Raw genomic sequence first — 22,266 nt, forward strand, 5'->3', positions numbered from 1 at the left:
AAACCTGATGTAATTAATTTTTTGACACCCCTGCACATTGCTACTCTTGTACAAGTGAAATCCTTCTGCTGATCTGGAAAAAGCAAAAAATGGCAGCAAAGAGTGAATCCTGCTAAAGCAACCTATTCAATCATCTCCATGTTTGAAATAACACATCTGCCAATAGTAACATAGCATGTGTGCACCATCATATACAAAAGGACTTACTCTATCCAGCATCTCACTCAAATTTCAAATTATTTAACCATTAATATTTATTATAATGTTTTAGCTTTACAATTAACTCAGAGTCTCCAACCTAAGTGATATTTTCTGAAAAGTAAGACTTTCAGGAGTTGTTCATATAATCACTTTGATCTAGAAATTTGGTTGCCCTTGTTATGGTGAGGGGTGCATGCTGCACTCAGCTGTTTAATGATCACTGGCAGCATGTTTATTTGAACTGGAACCTCATTAAAATGATTCAGGCTTTGATGTGGCAGGGGGTGGAAAATCAGGTGTCTCTGACCTCAACCTTACAAGTAGCTTTTATATAGTGATGCATATTTGCAAGCGTATATGCAGAAAGGTAATTCCCAATAGCTGCAGCTCACAACATTATTTGGATACTGCCAGCTATATTGTCCATACAGTTTCATACTTAGTAAAATCAGTTCAAATTATTTAATCTAATCTTTTCAGAATACCAACCAGCATCCTATTACAGAAGCTAACTGCTTTTAAGCGAGTCCAACAGCAATCTATGCCAGTAGTGGATCACCTTCTATTTAAAGAAATACTGCTGCCCTTCACCTTCACTACGACATTTTCATTATCACACATCAGAGTCCCTCTAAGATTTCAGCTCAGTTAGTTATGTTTACTATGAAGGTAGACGTTCTATTTTTTGTCCTCAGCTCTGTGAAGGATGTCCATTTTAGGGATCTTTTAGGGATCTTGACTCAGAACAAAACCATACCTAATTTAGTATGTTTTCTCCCAACTTCCCATGGTGAGGTTTCAATTTAAGGTTGGTGCTTTAATGTCAATTTGCCTGAATTTGGGTGATTCTGTGCTTCAGAGGCCACACAACCGGGAACAGGTGTGAAATGCACAAACTAATTTCACTTAGGACGCTTACAGCACAGTTAGAGGAGATCCTTATTCAGTCCATGAGGACCAGTTTTAAATCCAGGCCCTAGTGGTGACAAGATCGTGCTAACCCACTGGACAATTCAATCATCCACAAATATATCTATTAATCAAATTATGATAATTATAATGTTACCAATTGCATAGTTCCACATTAATATCAGATAAGTTTGCAATACAAGACGTTGCTTTTCAATGGTAAGTATAGAATAAAAGTAAATAAATTGGTAGTTCTGCTGGTGCAAGTCATAGTCTGCCACTCCACCTCCTCTGACTAGAGTACATTTTCTTGTCCTAAAGCTGGTAGGACAAAATAAGTGCTGGGGGTCTGGAGATTCTGACTGAGATATAGTATAATCCATTCAAATAAGGCCTAACACTATTTCCTGCTTGCTTGAGCTGGGAACTCACTTCTCCCATTTGAAAGGAAAGTTCCTTAAGCAATGGAGATTTTAAAGGGTTAAGGATTTTTTTTGCTTATTTTGTTTATATCTTTGCCAAACAGGCTTTCATATTACATTTTTACTGGCATTTTTCCTTTTTTTTTAAGCAGTTTTTTCTTTGCCTTAAACATTTGCTAAAAAAATAAATGTTATTGTGAAGTGGGTAATGCTGGTGAGGTTGCATTTATTGTCCATCTCCAGATTTGAGAAGGTGATAGTGGGCCTTCTCCTTAAGCTGCTGCTGTTCTTTTTGTGATGCTACACCCACAATGGTGTAAGATAGGAATTTACAGGATATTGACCCAACAAACTTGAAGGAACGAGGATATATATATAAAATTATGTCCTAGTCAGGATGAGGTTTGACTTGGAGGGGAACATCAAGGTGTAGGTTAGCCTGGGTAGTGAATTTTAGTAGAACCTGACTATTTTTAGACCAGTTTCATTTTATATTTACCGACATAAGCTAACAAGGTCAAGGAAGCTATTTTGAGACTAACATTTAACTGAAGAAGTCATTTTGTATTCTATAAATAATGAAATATATTAACCAAAGAATTGCACTGACTAGACACCAGTCAGAAAAAATGATTAAATAAGTAGTGAGCCTTAACTGTTGATAATTGAAGATCGAATAATTAATCAGTAGTTATGTTATACAGTTATGGGGGAGATGGTGGCATAGTGGTAATGTCACTGGACTAGCAATCCCAAGGCTCAGGCTAATGCTCTGGGCACGTGGGTTCAAATCTAACCATGGCAGCTGGTGGTATTTAAATTCAATAAAAAAACTGGAATATAAAGTTAGTCTCAGTAATGGTGACCATGCCTACTGTCATCAATTATTGTAAAAACTGATCTGGTTTACTAATGACCTTTAGGGAAGAAAATCTGCCATCCTTATCTGCTCTGGCCTACATGTGACTCCAGACCTACAGCAATATGGTTAACTTTTAACTGCCCTCTGAAATGGCCTAGCAAGCCACTGTTCAAGGGAAATTAAGGATGGGCAACAAATGCTGGCCTTGCAAGCGACACCCATATCCCATGAAAGAATGAAGAAAAAAAAACCACTGGATTATATACTTAACATTCTGTATAAGTTTAAATGTTTCTAGAAATTGCAGAGCTGGCAGAAACTGTTAAGGCAACTTATGATAAGCCACAGGACATCATGGTTCCCCAAGGTCTGGTTCAAGAATAAGGCTCATTTGTTCACAATCTGGTCAAGATTGGTAAGTAAAGCGCTTGTCTTCTATAAACTGCCATTTTGAACCGAGGTGCGATCATCGAAAGATGTAATTAAGGACCAATTAAATTAACCAAACAACAGCTAGAACCAATCAATAAGCTAACAGAAGCTTGACCTAATATTGCATGATGTCCAATAAAAGGGATAAAAATGAGGGCCTGTAAAAGGCCTGTTGCTAGCTAGTCTTGGACCAGAAATCCCTGAGGCAAAATTCTCATTAGGGGTACTGAGGGTTATACCGCTGCAGCCTGATCAACTGATGGAAGTTCTAAGAGTCTATCCTGTATTGTTAAGTATACTTTTTTTTGTATCCATAAGTATTTTTCTTTTAAATAAACTTATTTTAATTTACCATCTTAGAGTCTTGTCTTACCTTATATGTCAAAAGTCTTGCTCGAAATAAAACAGTTGACTGAGCTATTTACAAACACTAACGGAATTGGGTTGATTGTATTATTTACATTCAAAATTATGTCTGGTTCATAACAGAAGGTAGGCAATTGATCAAAAAATCAGACGTGAAGTCTGTATTTGCGATTAAGAGGGCTTACCTATATGATCTTAAGTAATTACATATTTTCATAAGCCACAAAATTTCTACAAAGGTGAGTTCCCAGTTCATTGCTATTCACACCCTTATCAGTGGTAGAGGTCACAGACCAGCTAGATGCTGTGAGTCGTCCCAGATTTGCACTAACAGTGGTAGCGGGGGCAGGTAAAACGGCCGCGATGGCAGGTTTTTACATCGTATCGTCCCAAACCCACCACATTATTTATGCACTCCCAGGAAACACTGTGTTTCGATGGTGGGTGGGCTCTCATTTGCTCGCCCGCCATCACCTCACTGCTTCATCATGCTGGGCACCATATTTAAAGTCCAGTTGCAAGCACACTTCTCAGTGCTTCCAGACCAAGACAGCTACATGGAAGACAGGACGGCCCTGAAAGGCAAAAAGACTGCAACCCCCCGCTTCAGCGACGCGTCTCTGGAACGCCTTTTGGACACAGTGGAGTCCCGCCGGGATTTCCTATACCACCACTCTGGCTGCAGGATGGGCAGCAGCATCACCAACCAGGTTTGGGAGGTGGTGGCAGCAGTGGTCAGCGCCAACGCCCTTCAAAGGAAGACAGCCACCCAGTGCCACAAGAGGATGAATGATCTCCTTCATTCCACCAGGGTAAGTCACTCTTCTCATCACTCTCAATTCACACACTCATAAACCCACACAAGTCCACAGGGCCCTCACTCACTGCCAGTTCAGGGCACATCACCATTTACTCTCACACACACCTTCATTGTCCTCACCCCTTCCATGGGACCCTCATCATCCACACATGCCAGGCATACTTATCATCTGGCCTGGCAGGCTTGCTTACACTCTCTCCATCTCTATCATGCAGGATAAGTTGGCATACAACAACAGGGAAAGGTCGCAGACCGGTGGAGAAATAACTGAGATCAAGGTCCTCAAGGACTTTGAAAACAGAGCCATCCAGCTGGCCGGTGATGACCGGGACTGGTCCTGTGCTGACGGTGAGGTTGGCGCTGCTCTACCAAGTGAGGATCCAGCAGTGCAACATCCATCAGACAACCATACTGTGAGGGATGTGCCTTGTTTCACTGCCATGCACTAATTATCTCCCCTCGCTTTCGCAGGCACATCTGGGAAACAGCCAAGAGACCCTCCAGTCAAGCCCCAAAGACACCTCGGAAGAGGAATCTGAAGGCACCCTCCCTGAAGTCCCTTCACAGTGCACACCCACACCCTCAGTGGGACCTAGCTTTAGAGTAGCCTTGGGATCACAATCTGGTGAGCACATCGCACTGTCTGATCCACAGCAGGTGGCATCAGTGATTTGCCAGGAGCCCGGCACTAGGAGGGCTGCTGGAGGACAGAAATTTGCTGAGTCCGAGTCAGATGACGAGGCTATGCACCCATAGGGAGGAGGATCAGGAGATGCAGACTCCAGGGCCATCCACCAGGTGACTCCAAGAGTGTCCAACACATCTGAATCCCCTCATCCTGTGACCTCAGCAGCTCCAGCTCCACAGGCCAAGGAGGGTGCCACTGCCACACAGCAGGACCCTGAAAGCAGGCTGGGGCCTATCAAGTCTCAGCCTCCAGAGGACGCCTACCAAGGTCATCACAGACAGGGCATCACAGTCAGCAGGCTGCCTCCACGTCTGCTGTGGATGTCTACGGAGCAGCAAGAGCTAGTGGCAGGGTTAGGAAAGTTAAGAAGAATTATTGGCACAGCCTGGCCATGGGTGTTAATCACTTGTACATACTGTTCACTATTGTCAATAAACTCCCAAAAATGTCTCCCTGCCTATGGCTCCTTGTTCTGAAGAGTCAATGGATGTGTCACTCAGATGTGAAACCTTTTTGCGCAAGATAAAAGGCAGGTGTCTCAGTCCAGGGCCTCTTCCCTGTGCACTTTGCAGAGTTCAGAACACAATGATGGTCCAGGCTCACAGTCCCTGGACACATTACTGATGCCTGCACCTCAGCAGTGCTGGTCATTGCCGCCAGAATATAGTAGGCAAGTGCCACAGAGTTCTCTCATTCTGTCTGTGTGCTCTCAGCACCTTTAAGGAGAGGCTGGCCCCCACCTTTTCCGCACCTGTGACCACTGATGCTGTGCTCCTGAAGGGCTGAGGTGCTGAAGGTGGACAAAGGATCAGATGCTTTCAAAGTTTCATGGCTGTGTCTCTATGAGATGACCTTGATCACAGAGCGCAAGTAAGATGCCCTTGGCCAGGCAGAAGTCAGACATTCTCAGAGGCTATGTGAAGATCTATGGAGAGTCCTCACTGCATGTTGTCATCATCCTCCTGCAATCGAGCGACAATTAGGGCCTCCACTGCATCTCCATGACAGGAGCATTCTCACAGAGAGTATGTGTGTTGCCATTAGCCAGACTGGAGTCAAACATTCATAGATGCAATGTGAGGATCTATGGTGTCACCCTCACTGCATGTTGTCATCATCCTCCACAAATCTAGTCGCTATGAGGGCCTCCCGAGTGCGCCTGCCTCTCCTAGCCAATGCAAGTGCCTCATCCCCGTCACCATTGCCTCCGAGGACCTCCTCACCCTCATCCCTGTCGGCATCCTCCTCATTGGAGGAGACTTCCAGCTCCTCCACAGCCAGCTTCTATCCCTGTTGCAGTTCCAGGTTGTAAATGGCGCAGCAGACGACGACGATGTGTGACACCCTCTGCGGACTATATTGCAGGGCTCTACCAGACCGGCCCAGGCACCAGAACCTCATCTTCAGCATCCCGATCATCTGCTCCACCAAGTTGTGAGTTGCTGCATGAGCCTCATTATACCGTCGCTCTGCTGCAGTCTGAGGCTGCTGCATGGGTGTCATCAGCCACAACCTCTGTGGGTAGCCCTAGACCCCGAGGAGCCATCCCTGCAGCTTCTGTAGAGCCTGCAAGACTTCAGGGATCTGTAAAGGACTGAGGATGTAGACGTCATTCACACTCCTCAGAAACCGTGCACAGACCTGCAGGATGCATTTCTGATGGTAGCATACCAGCTGCACATTCGGCAGATGGAACCCCTTGCGGTTGATGTAGGTTACCGTGTGTTGCAACGGAGACCTGAGCACCACATGGGTGTAGTCGATCACACCTGCACTTGTGGGAAACCCAAGATCTCAGTGAATCCAATCGCTCTTGCATCCTGGCTGCCCTGGTCCTGTGTGAAATGCACAAAGTTGTGTGCCCTCGCAAAGATGGCATCCGTGACCTCATTGATGCATTTGTGGGTGGAGGCTTGAGAGATCCCACAGAGGTCACCTGTGGAACCCTGTAAGGAGCCTCTGGCATTGAAATTGAGGGCCACGGTCACTTTGAGGGCCACTGGCAGTGGATGACCTCCATGTCCCCGTAGCGCCCAATGCTGCAGTATCTGGCAGATGTTGGCGACCAGTTCCCTAGACATGTGCAATCTTCAGCAACACTGGTTGTCAGTCATCTGCAGGAATGAAAGGCAGCGTCTTTTGACCCTGTGTGTCATTAGGCGCTGATCAGTAACAGCTCACTGTGGCTCTGAGGCAGCGTGTGCAGGAGCCCCAGCTGCCCCTTCTTCCTGAGATTGCTGCTCCTGCCTCTGCACAGCCAGGAGCCCCAGTCGCTCTCTCCTTCATCATCTTCGCTCTCTGTAGGCCATCAGGCATTCAGCTAGTTCAGGCTCTGTGATCCTGATGTAGTCTTCCTGCAGGATGGGAGAGAGAGACACACGGTTAGTATGGGTGTACTAAGGACTAGTCCTGGTTAAGTGTGAAGGACCCTTAATGATTCCTGGAGAGTGCTGGCCACCACTTGGATGGCCAGAGATTAGTGCACTGCATGGCTGCCCGAAACCTCACCACCTCTGCCCCACTCCACCCGGCTGATTGACAGCAGCTTTGCCTACTGGACTGCATGCTGTGCTGTCAGCTCAGGCGCAGGCATCTTCCTAACCTGAGCTGCAAGTCAACACCGTTAGCTTGAAGCATGGGGGAGAGTGGTCCAAACCAGGATGCTGACATTGCAAGGGGCTGTAAGCACCTCCAGCAGTGACTGCTCCATGGCAGCATTAGTGAGGAGATTGTACAATGTGTGTGGAGGGGGGTGGGGGGTGCGGTGAAAAGTTTTGGGGCAATTGGTTACACTTTGAAACCTCTGCATTGCTTGAGTGGGCAGATAAGCTAGAAGCTCAATTCCAATCATATCAATGTGGTTGCACCTGAGCTGTCTGACTTGCAGAGGAATGGTCACTTTTTACAGGTTTCCCTAATGCCTGGCTGCTTCCCTTATTTACTCTAACCCCACCCCAAAGCTTGTGTGCTATATTCAACCCCCCCCAAAAGTCGCTTCAATGACAGGGCTGCCCTTGGCTCCCACCGCCACAAGTTGTCTCAACGGTAGTGATGCCCTTAATCCTGACCCACCAGCACCCTGCAAGCTTGAAGTCCAACAGGCGGCCCTGGCAAGTGCTGCATGTTAATGTGTATTCACCTCTAAGTTCCCCTCAAAGTGCAGTCCGCCAAGTGCACGTCGCTTATGTGCTGTTGTGAACCATGTCGGTGTGTTTTCCCGCCAATGTGGACAGATGATCCAGTGGGGGGGTACAATTCTGGTGGCAGGCCTAATAATATGCTGACGTATTACAATAAGGTTCCCAACGTCCGATGGTGGGAAATGTGGCCCGCCACCAGCAGTCTGAGCAGACGATCACAAACTGGTTTCACACCGCCGTAAAACTGATCATGCCATATTGTCCACTCATGCCACCGAACTCGCCCAATGCCAGCGGGCACAGAAAACTCCGCCTGCTGTTAAAGTAATGTTGGCGATTTGTGAATTGCAGCCTGTAGAACATACATACGGTATAGTACATTGTCCACAATGCATTGGCCATGAAAAGATTGGATATCGAATCCAATGGCAAGGACAACAATTAATTGAATGGTGTCAAGTTTCTTGTGTGTTGTTGCAGCTGCATTCATCTGGTGATTGATGAATATCTCAATATACTCTTGACTTGAGTCTTGTAGATGGAGAAGAGGCTTTAAGAAGCTCTGAGGTGAATCAAACCAAACTCACCCTGCTGTTATTATGATCTTTATTTGGCTGGTCTACTTAAACTTCTTGTGACTTCCCTAAGAGTTTGAAGATGGGGACTTGGCAATAATGGTGCCGCTGAAGGTCAAAGGAAAAATGGTTGGGATTTCTCTCATTCGAGATGGTCACTACCTGGAATTTCTGTGGCATGAATGCTACCTGCTATTTATTAGCTCAGCTTAGTTATTATCCAGGTCCTACAGGCTTGCATGTGATGCTTTATTATCAGCGGAGCTGTAAATGGAGTCAAACACTGGCATCATCAGCGACCAACATATTCTTATCCTTATGATAGAGGAAAGATCACTGATAAAGCAGACTATGATATTTGAGGCAAGTGTGCTTTTCTGAGGAACTCCTACACGATATCTTGGGGTTGTGACTGTTGGCAGCCGATAACCATAACCATCTTCCTTTGTGTCAAGTACTCCAGCCACTGGAGGGTTGGACCCTTGAGAAGTAGCTGAGTGGATATTTATCTGATTTCAAGACAAACAGCAGAGTGTAAGCATAAAGGGTGACCATTCTATGTAACAAAAGGTACTAAGTGGAGTTCCAAAAGGATCACTGGTGGGACCACTGTTGTTCACAATTAATGGTTTAGACTTTGAAATCAAAACACAACTTCTCAATGTATGGGTGAGATAGTTAATACTGAATAGGACTACAACAAATTGGTTAGGCTAAATTGGTTAACTTTCTCCCCTCACTGGAAAGGAGGTCCTGCCCACAGGAACTGCCAGCCAATCTGATGCGCTGGCAGCTCCAGCATTCCCATCAGTGCCAATAGATCAATAGTGGGTGCTGCTGGGACTGCAACCAGTCCCAAGGAGAAGGCCCAAAGGATTCAGAGTGAGGTAAGTCCAGGGTATTGAGCGGGGCAGATTTGGCCAGCATGGGGGTTCGCAGGGTTGGCGATGGGTTTTGGAGAGCAGATGGGTTGGAAGGAAGGATGGTACTATCTTGTGGGGGGGAGGGGGGGGGGGGCGGGGTCGGTAATGCAAGGGCACCCCCTGAAGGTAATACCCTCCCTTCCTTCCTAGCCTTTTAAAAACATTTTCAAAAAGCAGGCTGCCCACTCCCGCCCGCCTGCCCACACTAACCCTATTATGGCATGGACAGCATATTATTGAAGTCAATTAGCTTGTTAACAAGCTCAATTAACCTTTAATTTTTTTAAAAACATGGCGGTGTACTGCCAATTTCGACACCTGCACATTTACCGTGAAGATTGGCCGAGTAGTGGATAGTGTAGAGGATAGCCATAATCTCCAAAATTATATAGATGGGTTGGTGGAGTGGGCGGTAAAGTGGCAGATGGATTTTAACATAGAGAAGTGCGAGGTCATACATTTAGGGAGGTCAAACAGTTACAGGGATTACAAAATAACTGGGAATATACTAAGAGGGGTAGATGAAGTGAGAGATCTTGGCGTACAAGCACACAGGTCCCTGAAGGCAGCAGTTCAATTGACAAGGTTGTATAGAAGGTATATGGAATGCTCGCCTTCATTGGCAGTGGTATAGAATGTAAACATAAGGATATAATGTTGGAATTGTATAAAACACTGGTGAGGCCACAACAGGAGTATTGTGTGTGGTTCTGGTCACCACATTACAGGAAGGACATAATAGCTCTGGAGAGAGTGCAGAGGAGGTTTACAAGGATGTTGCCAGGGTTAGAAAAGTGTAGCTACGAGGAGAGATTGAATAGGTTGGGGTTATTTTCCTTAGAACAAAGAAGGCTGAGAGGTGACTTGATTGAGGTGTACAAAATTATGAGGGGAATAGATAGAGTGGACAGGATAAAATTGTTTCCCTTGATGTCCCCTCTAGAACCAGGGGACATAGATTCAAGTGGCAGAAGGTGTAGGAGGGACATGAGGAAGAATTTTTTTATGCAGAGGGTAGTGGGTATCTGGAATTTGTGCCCAAGTTGGTGGTAGAGGCAGAAACTTTAAACTTTTAAGAAGTACCTGGATCTGCACCTAAAGTGCTGTAAGCTGCAGGGCTTTGGGCTGGGTGCAGGAAGATGGGATTAGAAAGAGCACCTGGGTGTCCTCGGGCTGGCATAGACAAGATGGGCCGAATGGCCTCCTTCTGTGCTGTAACTTTTCTATGGTTCTATGGTTATGGGAGTGATCTCAGGGGTTGCTGTGAAGGTGGTGGGCTTGGCACATGCCCTATTTTATGTGACTTCCCTGAAGGCATGCCCAGCAGGGCACGTAAAATCCAGCCCATAGTTAGGATAATGTTCAATGAAAAGTAGAGTTTGCCAGAAGTCTAGCCTCGAGCATTGTCTGTAATTCCAGACCCATGACTACCACATCTAAGACCACACAAAAATAACAGATGGCCATGCTTCTTTGATGTTCCCAGCAGCTGGTGTATTTAGTTGCCCACACCCTGTAACCAACTACCACCAAGTTCAATCCAGTGAAGGGGGTGGGGGGGGGGTGGGGGCCGTGGTTCTGAAGTGCTACAACTGCAATATTTCATAGTTGAAGTTGTAGTAAAGAAAGCTTGGGAGAAGGTGGTCTGCATAGGGTTAGGTTGAACTTCAAACTAATTTTCCCAGAATGGGCAAGGAGGATATCTGCATATTAATTAGGATCAATCTTGGGAAATTCTGTCAGATTGGGCCCAGCTGGAAAGTGCTGAATACAAATCTCTCTGATCTGTTTTAGCACAGCATTGTTTTAAACCCAAGAGAATCTATTATATTATTATAACCACACAGTATACAACTTTTAACAAGTAATTTTGCATGAAGTTAATCTCCATTGAATCCTTTGAAAACATCACACAGCTTATCAGGCTGATTATTATTATTGTAATCAATTTACTGATTCTGGAAATACTGCAAGTGAAGCAACCCTAAACATGCAATTTTTTTTTGTCTTTGCACATGCAGAATCCTCTGAGTTAATTTGGTAGCTTACCTGTAAAGACTAAACTACAGAGACAAACATCTGGAAATCACTAACAGATTGCCAGGAGACACAGTTCACCAGCTCGGCCATCAAAACAATGTAACGTAACACCACAGCATCCAACTTCCCACACAAAATATGGCCAAATACGGCAATCAGCTGTGAACACAAAGAACAGAAATTGGATAGATTAAAATACGTAGATTACAAAAGTACAAAGCATCAAAAATAATGAATCTGGAAACACTGGAGTGAAATGCAGGAGTTCAACAAAACTCCTTTTCAATGGGAGACTGCTCCACTGTTATTTTTATATCTGATATAAAAGATTTCTCTACATCACTCAATATATCTTGGTGCAACTCACAGATTCACTCACGGCAAATAGAAAGGCATGAATCTCTATTTTATAATAGTTGGAGAGTTACACCATGTAACACATAATGCATTATCCTGCTAATAATGTGGAACTACATAGCTTCTACCTTCAAGGCTGCAAAACCTGATTGCTGTAAATCAGCCTGCCGTGAGGTCAATGAGAGGCTAATTCCTATTAGGAACTTTCTGATTATCTGGATGGTATTGCTTCTCCTTAGTCCCCATTCCTCACACACAGAGGCCCACAAAAAGCAAGAAATTACAAGCTTTCATTCTTTTAAAAATATATTCCTAAGTTTGCTTTTGTATCTGAAACAGATGTATCAACCACAGTGTGATAGACAGCCAATAGATGGAAAACTTCTGTAGATGGGTAGATAGATATTTTGGAACCTATCCAACTGAACAGTGAACATAAAAATAACCACTGGTTAAAATGTGGCTATTTAGACCCATATATTTTAAGCAATTAATATCTTTATGCCTATTATTCAGCTAAAAATAGCCCAAATTGCATACTGTGTTATATATATTTTTATAAAATCTTGCAGAAAAAAATGACTGATGATACTTTATCGGTCTATAGATCCTTTTATGTCCTTCCAAAAACAGAGTAGTTAAGGAACAGTTTGATACATGCTCAAGTTAAACTACTTCAAAGTATTTTATCTGCATCCATTGAAAGGTAAGTATTTCTAAGAAGCATTTTTGAGGAGCTTACCCTGCTTGTTGATGCATATTTCTCTACAGCAGTCAGAAAGTTAAATAGTTGCTGAGGTCTTCCACAACATAGTAATCAGTGAAGAGTGCAACAAGGGAATCCTGAAAAAAATGAAGCTTACATGTTAAGAAAATTCACATCAATGAAAAATACAGTTAAACACTGCAACTAAAAATAAGACATATATATAAGTGGGAGTTTGTATTTTTTCTCTTTATTTTTTTTCTCAATAAACATTTTGGATAGCAGCCCATTAAGACTTCAATGATCTCTGATAAAATATATATAAATAAGATGAACAAAGGAACATGGCCATCCAAGGCCAGTGATGATAGGCAGCCTTGTGAAAGTATCCCCTTCCCATGTAGTATCAAGTTTCAAACTACAGGGAAAGTAGTCAAGCCATAGGAACAGGATGTTACAGACAGATGAAACATTTCACTGCCAACACAGATCCAAAATAATAGGATTCCTTAAGGGTTTTTCTCTTTGTTGTGTTTGGCACAATTATTATATTTGCAGCTTTTCCCACAATCCATAATATTCTTTTAGTGGCCGCGCCTTCAGTTGCCTCAGCTTGAAGGTCTGGAATTCCCGCCCTACACCTCTCCGCCTCTCTACCTTGCTTTCTTCCTTTAAAATGCGTGATGTAATTTATCATGATTATCATTTTGGATAATCTGTGGAACTTTTTCTCTTGTTTAAGGAGTTAATTTACAATATCGAGTTGAAACTATAAATAGGTACCAAACTATAAGCTGAAAATTATGTCTGAGATATTATCAGTCAATGTTTAAAGCATTCATGACAAATTACTTTGTCAACTATTTTAGGGTAGGTGCTAATCTGTTTCAATTAAAGGGGTTAGCACCTCTGTTAAAATAGCAGACAGTGAAATTTGATATGAAAGGATTAAGCTAAAATAATATGACACCATATTTATCATGATTATCTTAAACCTACCTCTTTGACAAAGTTTTAGTCACTTGACATAATATTTCCATGTGTGGCTTGGTGTCAATTTATTTTATTTTATAATGCTCCTTTGAGTCGACGTGGGACATTTTATTGCGTTGAGTGCTATATAAGTGGTGTTGTTGCTGTTGTTGAATGCAACGCTTACTGAAAACACGGTTAAAACACTGCAAGACGATTCATGTTTCCCTCACCTTACTGACTTCTTAAAGTGCTCAAAAGCATCCAACAGCCTTTGAGAGGCAGATAGGGGGCGTGTGCCTGGCTTTTCTTGAACAGGTTTATAGTAGTAATGTGAATTTTCTGTCTCTTCAACTTTCAGCACTGCTTTAATCCCTCCAGGGATGCACCCAATCTTTATTCGTCACTTCTGCTAATGACCCAGTTGAATGGGTAAATGGTTTTTTGGATGTCTATAAATTGCTTGATCGATTAAATATTCATTTTACATTACCTTCCAATCACTGATATTCTACTTGCAATAAAAAATGTTGAGGTTTGGGAAACATAAATGCTGCTTAATGTGGAATTGAAGGATTTTCACATTTGATTCACACTGCTAACAATTGTCCTTAACAAGTAATAATGTAAGACTGGCAATTACATTGTGTGATATCATTTCAGTTTAATCCTTTCATATCAAATTTCACTGTCTGCTGTTTTAACAGAGGTGCTAACCCCTTTAATTGAAACAGATTAGCACCTACGCTAAAATAGTTGACAAAGTATTTTGTCATGAATGCTTTAAGCATTTGACTGATACTATCTCAGACATAATTTTCAGTTTATAGTTTGGTACCTGATTATAGTTTCAACCTGATATTGTAAATTAGCTCCTTAAACGAGAGAAAAAGTTGCACAAATTATCTAAAATGATAATCATGATAAATTACAACACTTGTGCCTTTCCTGTCCCTTCACTGTATTTTCTGCTTCCGATGTTGTAATCCTAACAATAGGGAATGTGTTAATCCCTTTTGTAGAAAAACTGGTACTTGAGCTTTTAGCTCACATCCCATCAGATAAAAGAAATTTAATTAGAGTTAAATCTCTTTAAAAATTCATGAATTTCTCCTTCCCTTGTTTTAAAAAAGCACATGCAAATGATTAAGCAAGAGTGTGATCCTTGCACTGTACAGTAAAAGGCACAATAAAAGAAATAACTGTTTGTGTAAAGAGCACAAGGCTATTTACTGACAAGAAGAAAGAGTCTTGGATACCCCATCAGCTTAGCAAGCTAGGACAAAGGGATATCTTTTAACAACTTCAGAGTTATTATACTGATTACGAACTACAACTAATTAAACAGAGCCTAACCTTTTCTTCATATGTAAAGTGGGAACCCAGATTCAGAATGGCAGATTTTGTTCTTGCTTTGATTAAAGGAAAGAATGGTACTTTCCACTTCAACTGAACCAGAAGGAAAGGGGGACCACAGATTCAATAACCTTAAATAAACAATAAAGTTTGTCTGAAGCATGCACTTTAATGATCAGCTCACAAAGATAAGGAAAGATACAGAAAGACAAAATTAGGGGAACAATAGTTTTGGAATGATAAGCCAATGTGAAAATATCTCTCATTAGCCTTTTTAAAAATCTGTTCATGGTATGTGGGTACTGGAAAGGCCAGTGTTTATTGCCAATCCCCAACTGCCCTTGAGAAGGCAATGGTGAGCCTTCTTCTTGTACTGCCACGGTTCTTGTGGGGAGTTACACCCACAGTGCTGTTAGGGAAGGAGCTCCAGTATTTTGATCAATCGACAGTGAAGTAACAATGATATATTTCTAAGTCAGAATGATGTGTGATTTTGAGGGGATTTTTCAGGTGGTGGTGTTCCCTTTTATTTGCTGGCCTGCTAGATGGTGGAGGTCGCAGGTTTGGAAGGTGCTGTCGAAGGAGCCTTGGCAAGTTGCTATAATGTATCTTTAGATGGTACGCACTGCTTCCACCGTTGTGCCAGTGCTGGAGGGAGTGAATGTTTAAGGTAGTGGTTAGGTTCCCAATCAAGCAGGTTACTTTATACTGGATGGTGCTGAGCTTTCCAAGTGTTGTTGGAGCATCCAGGCAAGCTGAGAGTATTCCACAATATTCCTGACTTATACCTTATGTGGATTAGCTTTGCTGAGTCAGGAGGCGAGTTACTCCCCACAGAATTCTCAGCCTTTGACTTATTCTTACAGCCACAGTATTTATGTGGATGGTCCAGTTAAGTTTCTGGTCAATGGTAATCCCAGCATGTTGATGGTGGGGAATTCAGCGATGGTAATGTCATTAAGGTCAAGGGGAGATATTAGATTCTCTATTGTTGGAGATGGTCATGGGCAGGCATTTATGTGGCATGAATTTATTTATCACTTATCAGCCCAAATCCGAATGTAGTCCGGGTCTTGCTCCATGTGGACATGGACTGGTTCAGTATCTGATGAATTGCAAATGGTACTGAACACTGTGTAGTTATCAGCAAACATCCACACTTCTGACCTTATAATGGAAGGAATGACATTGATGAAGCAGCTTAAGATGGTTTGGCCTAAGATATTACCCTGTGGGATTCCCGCAGTGATGTCCCTGGGCTGAGATGATTGGCTTCCAACAACCACAATCATCTCCTTTTGTGCTGAGCATGACTCCAACCAGTGGAGAATTTCTCCCTGGTTCCCAGTGACTTAAATTTTACTAGGGCTTTTGATGCTGCACTCAGTCAAATGAAGGCAAAATACTCTGAAGAAGAATCATACGGACTTGAAACTTTAACTCTGTCTTTCTCTCCACAGATGCTGTCAGACCTACTGAGTTTTTACAGCATTTTTTGTTTTTGTTTCAGTCAAATTAAGGCCTGATTTCACCTCATCTCTTGAGTTCAGCTCTTTTTTCCATGTATGGGCCAAAGCTATAATGAGGTGAGGAGCTGAGTGGAACCAAACTAAGCACCGGTGAGGAGGTTATTGCTGTGTAAGTGCTGCTTAACAGCACTGTCAATGGCATCTTCCATCACTTTGCTGATGATCAAGACTAGACTGATGGGGCTGTAATTGGCCAGATGGGACTGGTCCACATTTTGTGGACAGGATATATCTGGACAATTTTCCATATTTTCGGGTAGATGCCAGTATTGTAGCTGTCCTGGAACAGCTTGCTAAGGACCATGGATAGTTCTGGGGCACAAGTCTTCAGTACTACTGCTGGAATGTTGTCAGGATCCATAGCCTTTGATCATAGGATCCAATGCCTTCAGCCATTTCTTGATGTCAGGTAGAGTGAATCAAATTAGCTGAAGACTGGCATCTCTGATGCTGCGACCTCAGGAGAAAGCTGAGATAGATAATCCATTTGGCACTTCTAGTTGAAGAACCCTCACTATGCTGCAGATAAATTATATAATTTAAATACAACTGGTCTTAAAGGTAATTTGTCCCAAAATATATTCCCTCCTGGTCTGACATATATAAATGTACCAGTGATTGCCCTGCTTGTGACTTGTACTTGGACATAGCAACCATTAGAATTCTGGTGCATTAGCTGCCAAATGTGGCCTTTCTAGCTAGTTTTCAATTGGATCCTAATTTTTTTGACAAAGTAAAATAGACAGTGGGACCCAAGATGAAGAGGAGGAGAAAAACAGTTTGTCATGCCTAGGAAAGGCATTTCATATTCATAACTTTAAACATGGACTGCATTCAGTGTAAAATTTTCTGGACCAGCTTTTTCTTTTTAAAATGGACATTAAAAGGCTGCTAAGAAAGCTGGCAATTGTCAGGTGACTTTTCCAATTTCTGCATAGACTCAGAAGTAACTCAAGTCTCAGGAAAGTTCCCAATTGAATGACCATGGATGGAGTACCTCCTTTGAATGAACATACCAAGACAAAACCATTTATGGAATTCACACCTTCTATTGTTTGTGGACTTACACAAAACTCAAAATCTATGGACTCCTAGATCCATTGTCTCTGAGCTCGATACTTAACAAAAGAGAAACTAGTTAATCACAGGTAGGTGTGAATGGCCACCACCCATCACCCATTGTGTGGCAATGGCTTTGAACTTCAAATAATTCTGGCTGGACATTTATCATGTGGTCACCTGATTGAAAATGTCCTCAGATGATGAATCTTGTTACCCCAAGAACCAGGGAGAACCTAATCAGTCTGGAAACTACATGCAAGAAACTACAGCAACAAAGACAGCAACTTCTATACCTTAAAACTAAGACTGCAACATCATAGGGTGCTCCAGCTTCCTTTTCAAGTCCATCAGTACAAAAACTTGCCCTCCTGATAAGAAGACTGCAAGTAACTAACTTTGTGAACTGATGAAAATCCATCTCTTTGAGGGAATCTGGCAATAATCCTGATATATGACTCTATCTGGATACCCTACAAGAGTACAAATGCCTTATTCACTGTGCCTGTAATGCATGTTTTTTCCTAAGACAAGACAAGCACATGAATTATGAACTATTCTTTTGTTCATGACTTGTAATAGTGCAATATTCTCTTTAAATGTATTTTTCCATGTGTGTCTGTGTACGTTGTGTGGGTGTGGATGTGTGAGCAAGTGAAAATTCGCTGCTGGTTATTCAAATTAATCGCACACTCAGAGGTTAAGAAACTTCCACATCTTTTTCAAGAAGGCACTGATTACAGACAGTAAAGGAAGGGAATTGTAATTTCAGTTCCCTCTCATCCCTGTCCATAACAAAATTAGGAGCTGCATTTGGGATCTAAATCAATTGGTGCAAACAAGCTGAATCTGACATTAAAAGAATACATTGGAAACAAAAAGGGAAAAGTTCAATAGCTGAAATTGTCCTTTAAGAAGACAACTACAGCAGCAGGCTACGTGTATATTAATACTAGGAAGTAAAATGGTTGACTTTAATGTCAGATCATTCATAGAACAGGAGAATTTAACTTGGCATAAGTTATCAGCCCTAACAATTGAACAGCTCAAAGCAGTAGCTAACCAGGTGAAATTTAATGTGAGGAAAAGGGCAAGAAGACCCAAGGTGCTAAAAATGTTGGCTGAGCATTCCTCCTTCAGCCCAGAACTCGAACAGGCAGAAAATATAGAACCTGAAACAGATCAGTTTACCTTAGCAAAAATTTGCCTAGAAGAACAGAAGCTAGAGTTCGAGTTTCAGGCAAGAAAAGAGGAACAGGAGAGAGAATTCCAGGGGTGGAATTTTAAGCTGATCAGGCAGGCACGTGCCTGATATAATAAATATAATAATAATAAATATAAATATTATATATGTATATATATGCGCCTGACCTGGTCAGACGTGAATTTGTGTGAGATAATGTTGGGTGAGCACCCTGACATCATCCTACGCTCGCACGATGTTTTGGTCAGCAGGCGCATGCAAAAGTTGGAAGCATGCCCGCCGACAATTAAGAGAGCAATTAAGGCCATTAATGGAGTAATTGGCTCCAATTTTTCGTAGTCCGTCCAACCTTAGGGTTGGCAGACGGGTAAATCGGCCAGGTGGCCTTTACATTTTTCATGAAACCTCATCCAAGGGCGGAATGAGACTTCTGTTATGAAATAAAATAAAAATCAAATCTGCGGGCAGCATTTTTATCATCTACATTTTCAGGTGCTTGATTCTGATGCTTGGACATTTTTTTTCTGGCTTTTTGAAACTTTATTTGATGGTTTTCGGGTCTGCAGCTCCCCGAAGGCAGAGAGCTGCTTTCAGGGAGCTTTCTCTCAGCGCTTGCCCGTGTTGACGTCATTGCCTGCCCTCTTTCTGCTCCCACCCTGGCAGCGCCGTTAATTGGCCAGCCAGCATGAGATCGCAGATGGGGGCCGATCGCGGTCAGCGGTCCATTTCCCGGATGATCCCAGGCCCGCCAATCACACCCACGTACTAGCTGAAAATTGAGGCCCAGGAAAAAGAGAGCAAAAGAGAATTCCAGAGGGAGAAGTTTAAGAAGGCATTACAAGCACAAAAAGGACAGAGAAATGAGAAAGGTTAAATTGACTCGGTTAAAAAATGTCTTTCATAGTGAAGAAGCCGCTGGTAATTCAAATGACCCTAGCTAAGATAGAAGCTTTGATTTCTTAAAGTATTCCCTGTTAGCACCCACATTTGAAGAAAATGATATTTAAGCTTCTTCATATCCTTTGAGAAGCTTGCAGATAAGTTAAAGTGGCCTGAAGAGACTTGGACTCTACTAATGCAGGATCAGATAACAAGGAAAAGCTTGTGAAGTATATTCCATGTTGCTTGCAGAGAGCTCTTCAAACAATGAACAAAATGAAAAATGTTATCCCGAGTGTTTATGAGCTGGTGCTAGAAGCATCCTGCCAGAAATTTAGGGATTCTCAAACCTTTCTTGAATTTGAGAGAATTGGAAAAACTCGCATTCGACCAGTAGATGCAGACACTCAAAATTGACAACACTTATGAAGTACGAAGAGAAGTCATGCCGTTAGAGGAGTTCGAAAACTGCCTCTTTTACAGGCTTAAAGCCAATGTAGAATGAAAATAGAGGGCAGGATTTACAGGTCGTTGGGTGGGTGGGCCCAGTGGCAGCCAGGAAGCGGCCTGCCGCCTGGGTTCAGCCCCCAAACGAGATTAACAGCCAGCCAGTGTGAAAGGCGCACTGAAAGGTTCAGCACTGCTGGGCTGGGGACGGGAGGAGGGCAAACGTGATTGCAAGGGAGCACGCAATGAAAGCTCCTTGAAGGCAAAGAGCTGCCTCAGGGAGCTGAAGCATTTAAAACCAAGAAATAAGGATGCAAAAAAGCAGCAAAAAATATCCACACATCGATCTCACTCACCCAAACTATAGGCAATAAAAATTCTGCCCAAATATTTTGATTTTTTTAAAATTGACATCGGAAACTTCATGTCTTTAATCCCTTTGGATGAGGTTTCCTCAAAAATCCAAAGACTGCTTGGCCGATTTGCCCGCCCGCCAACCGTATTGTTGGACGGGGGCAGCAAAAAATCACCGCTAATAGAAACTGTAATGGCCTTAATAGGCCTCTTAATTGACGGTGGGCGTGCTGCCAATTCTCACACATACCCGTCGATCAAACTATCGCATAAGTACACAATGATGTCGGGGTGCTCACCCGACGTCATCGCGCACTATTTTACGTCTGCTCGGGTTGGGCACATGCCTGCCCACTGGACGTAAAATTCTGCCCACAGTTTCAAAAGCTAGAGAAGCAGTCATCATAGCAGACGACTGTGAATTAAGCTGCAAACTACTAACTCAAAATAAATTCAGATCTGGTAACTCTTACAAGTTGGGGAGAGAAATGTTGGATGTAGATTGAGCAGAAATGGGCTCAAGAGAAAGGAGAATAGGGAAAAACATCAGATCAGTCCTGAACTTTTAAAAGAAAGAATCTAGATGGTAAACCAGCAGGGGCACACCGTATGTTTTCAGTGTTGAAAGGCTGGACACATCAGGGAGAATTGTCGGCATTCCAAAAGACTGACAGGGGATGCTGCAATTGAGACACTGTCTATAGCCATGCTGGTAGGAAACCTACCCTCAAATGTAGCAGTGGAGGACCAGGATACCTAACAGAACTTCTTGCACAAAGGGAAAATGACTTCTTTTGTATCCAAGGCACCAATGAAAGATATACTCATCCTCAAGGATGCTGTTTGCCTCCAAACACCACTAGTAGCAAGATATGCCACCCAAAACTGGAACAAATACCACAGTATTGGTAAAAGGGCTTACTGGAAAATGCTTGAATTAAAATTAAATTAAATTAAAATTGAATTAAAATTTACCTGCAAAGTAAGTTAGTCACCAGTGTAGCGATGACTGGAATTGTTCCAAGCTTACCAAAGCAGGGGCTCGACATATTACTGGGCTATGACTTAAGGGAATGTCAGGTCTTGAGTCCAGAGCTGTCCATGGAGACAAAGGGAACTGAAGGGAACCAGGAAAATTCTGCTCAGCTGCAGAGGGCTAAGGAAATCCCTAAAATCCTATGGGGGTAGGGGGTGTGGGGAATAGGGCCAGTGAGAATTAAGGAGTCTAAAGGAAAGCCAGGCAGGTTTAAAAAGACCTGTTTAGAACTTATGAAAGTCAAAAAGGCCAGGATGGAGCCCGTGGAATTTAGAGAGGCCAAAATGGAGTTGGAGGAAAACAAAGGCACACAGATAAAAGCAGCAGAAATTGAAGGAAATGCACCAAAGACATGGATGGCAGAAACCTTCTTCCAAGACTTAAATCGAGATCAAGAAAGTTCCCAAACAGGCAAACAGGAAGTGAGAGAGATGCTTCACCTAGTTGAAGATTCACAGGTGTGTGCAGAAGAAGCTGGACCACTACCTGTGGGCAGTAGTGTCCCAGAGAACATAGGGCAGATTTAGGGAAAACCCATTCCCAAAGTAAAAGGAAAAGGGAAGTTGATGCACCCTAAGCCAAACAGCAGTTATGAAAACCACAAAGGAAATACAAGTGCAGTGTGGAATTGCCCACTGATAGGACCAAATGTTCAGGTTCAAAATTAAGACCTATTTAAACCCAGCAATTCAGCTTCAGATCCCACTGAAGACAAAGTGCAGGAGGATATTCCAGACAATTTACAGGGATTTAAAATAGTTTACCACCCACTGTGACCCTAGGAATAAGAAATATCAATGCATCAGAACCTGAGCTATTAGACCCATGGGTTTTGGAAGCAGTAATTAAGGGGTTAAAGGCTTTACAGGCAATGCAACAATGAAGTTGGAGAAATTTGCATAGTACGAGCTTTGGAACAAAAGAGAACTCTTCAGCAGCCATGGAATTTCATTTCCTCCAGGACTCCAGAATTGAACTTGAACTACAAA

General features: G+C 42.8%; 1 protein-coding gene across 1 annotated transcript in view; it reads right to left on the reverse strand.

The window, feature by feature from the left end:
* LOC121289648 overlaps positions 1-22,266 on the reverse strand; it is a 498,843-nt gene that overhangs the window by 20,322 nt on the left and 456,255 nt on the right. Inside the window, exons 18-19 of the mRNA XM_041209274.1 lie at positions 11,433-11,537; positions 8,808-8,924 (exon numbers count right to left, since the gene is read on the reverse strand). Of these exons, the coding sequence (XP_041065208.1) occupies positions 8,808-8,924; positions 11,433-11,537 (222 nt within the window). The remainder of the gene's footprint in view (positions 1-8,807; positions 8,925-11,432; positions 11,538-22,266) is intronic.

The sequence above is a fragment of the Carcharodon carcharias genome, chromosome 17 (genome assembly GCF_017639515.1).
Source record: "Carcharodon carcharias isolate sCarCar2 chromosome 17, sCarCar2.pri, whole genome shotgun sequence".
Taxonomy (NCBI): domain Eukaryota; kingdom Metazoa; phylum Chordata; class Chondrichthyes; order Lamniformes; family Lamnidae; genus Carcharodon; species Carcharodon carcharias.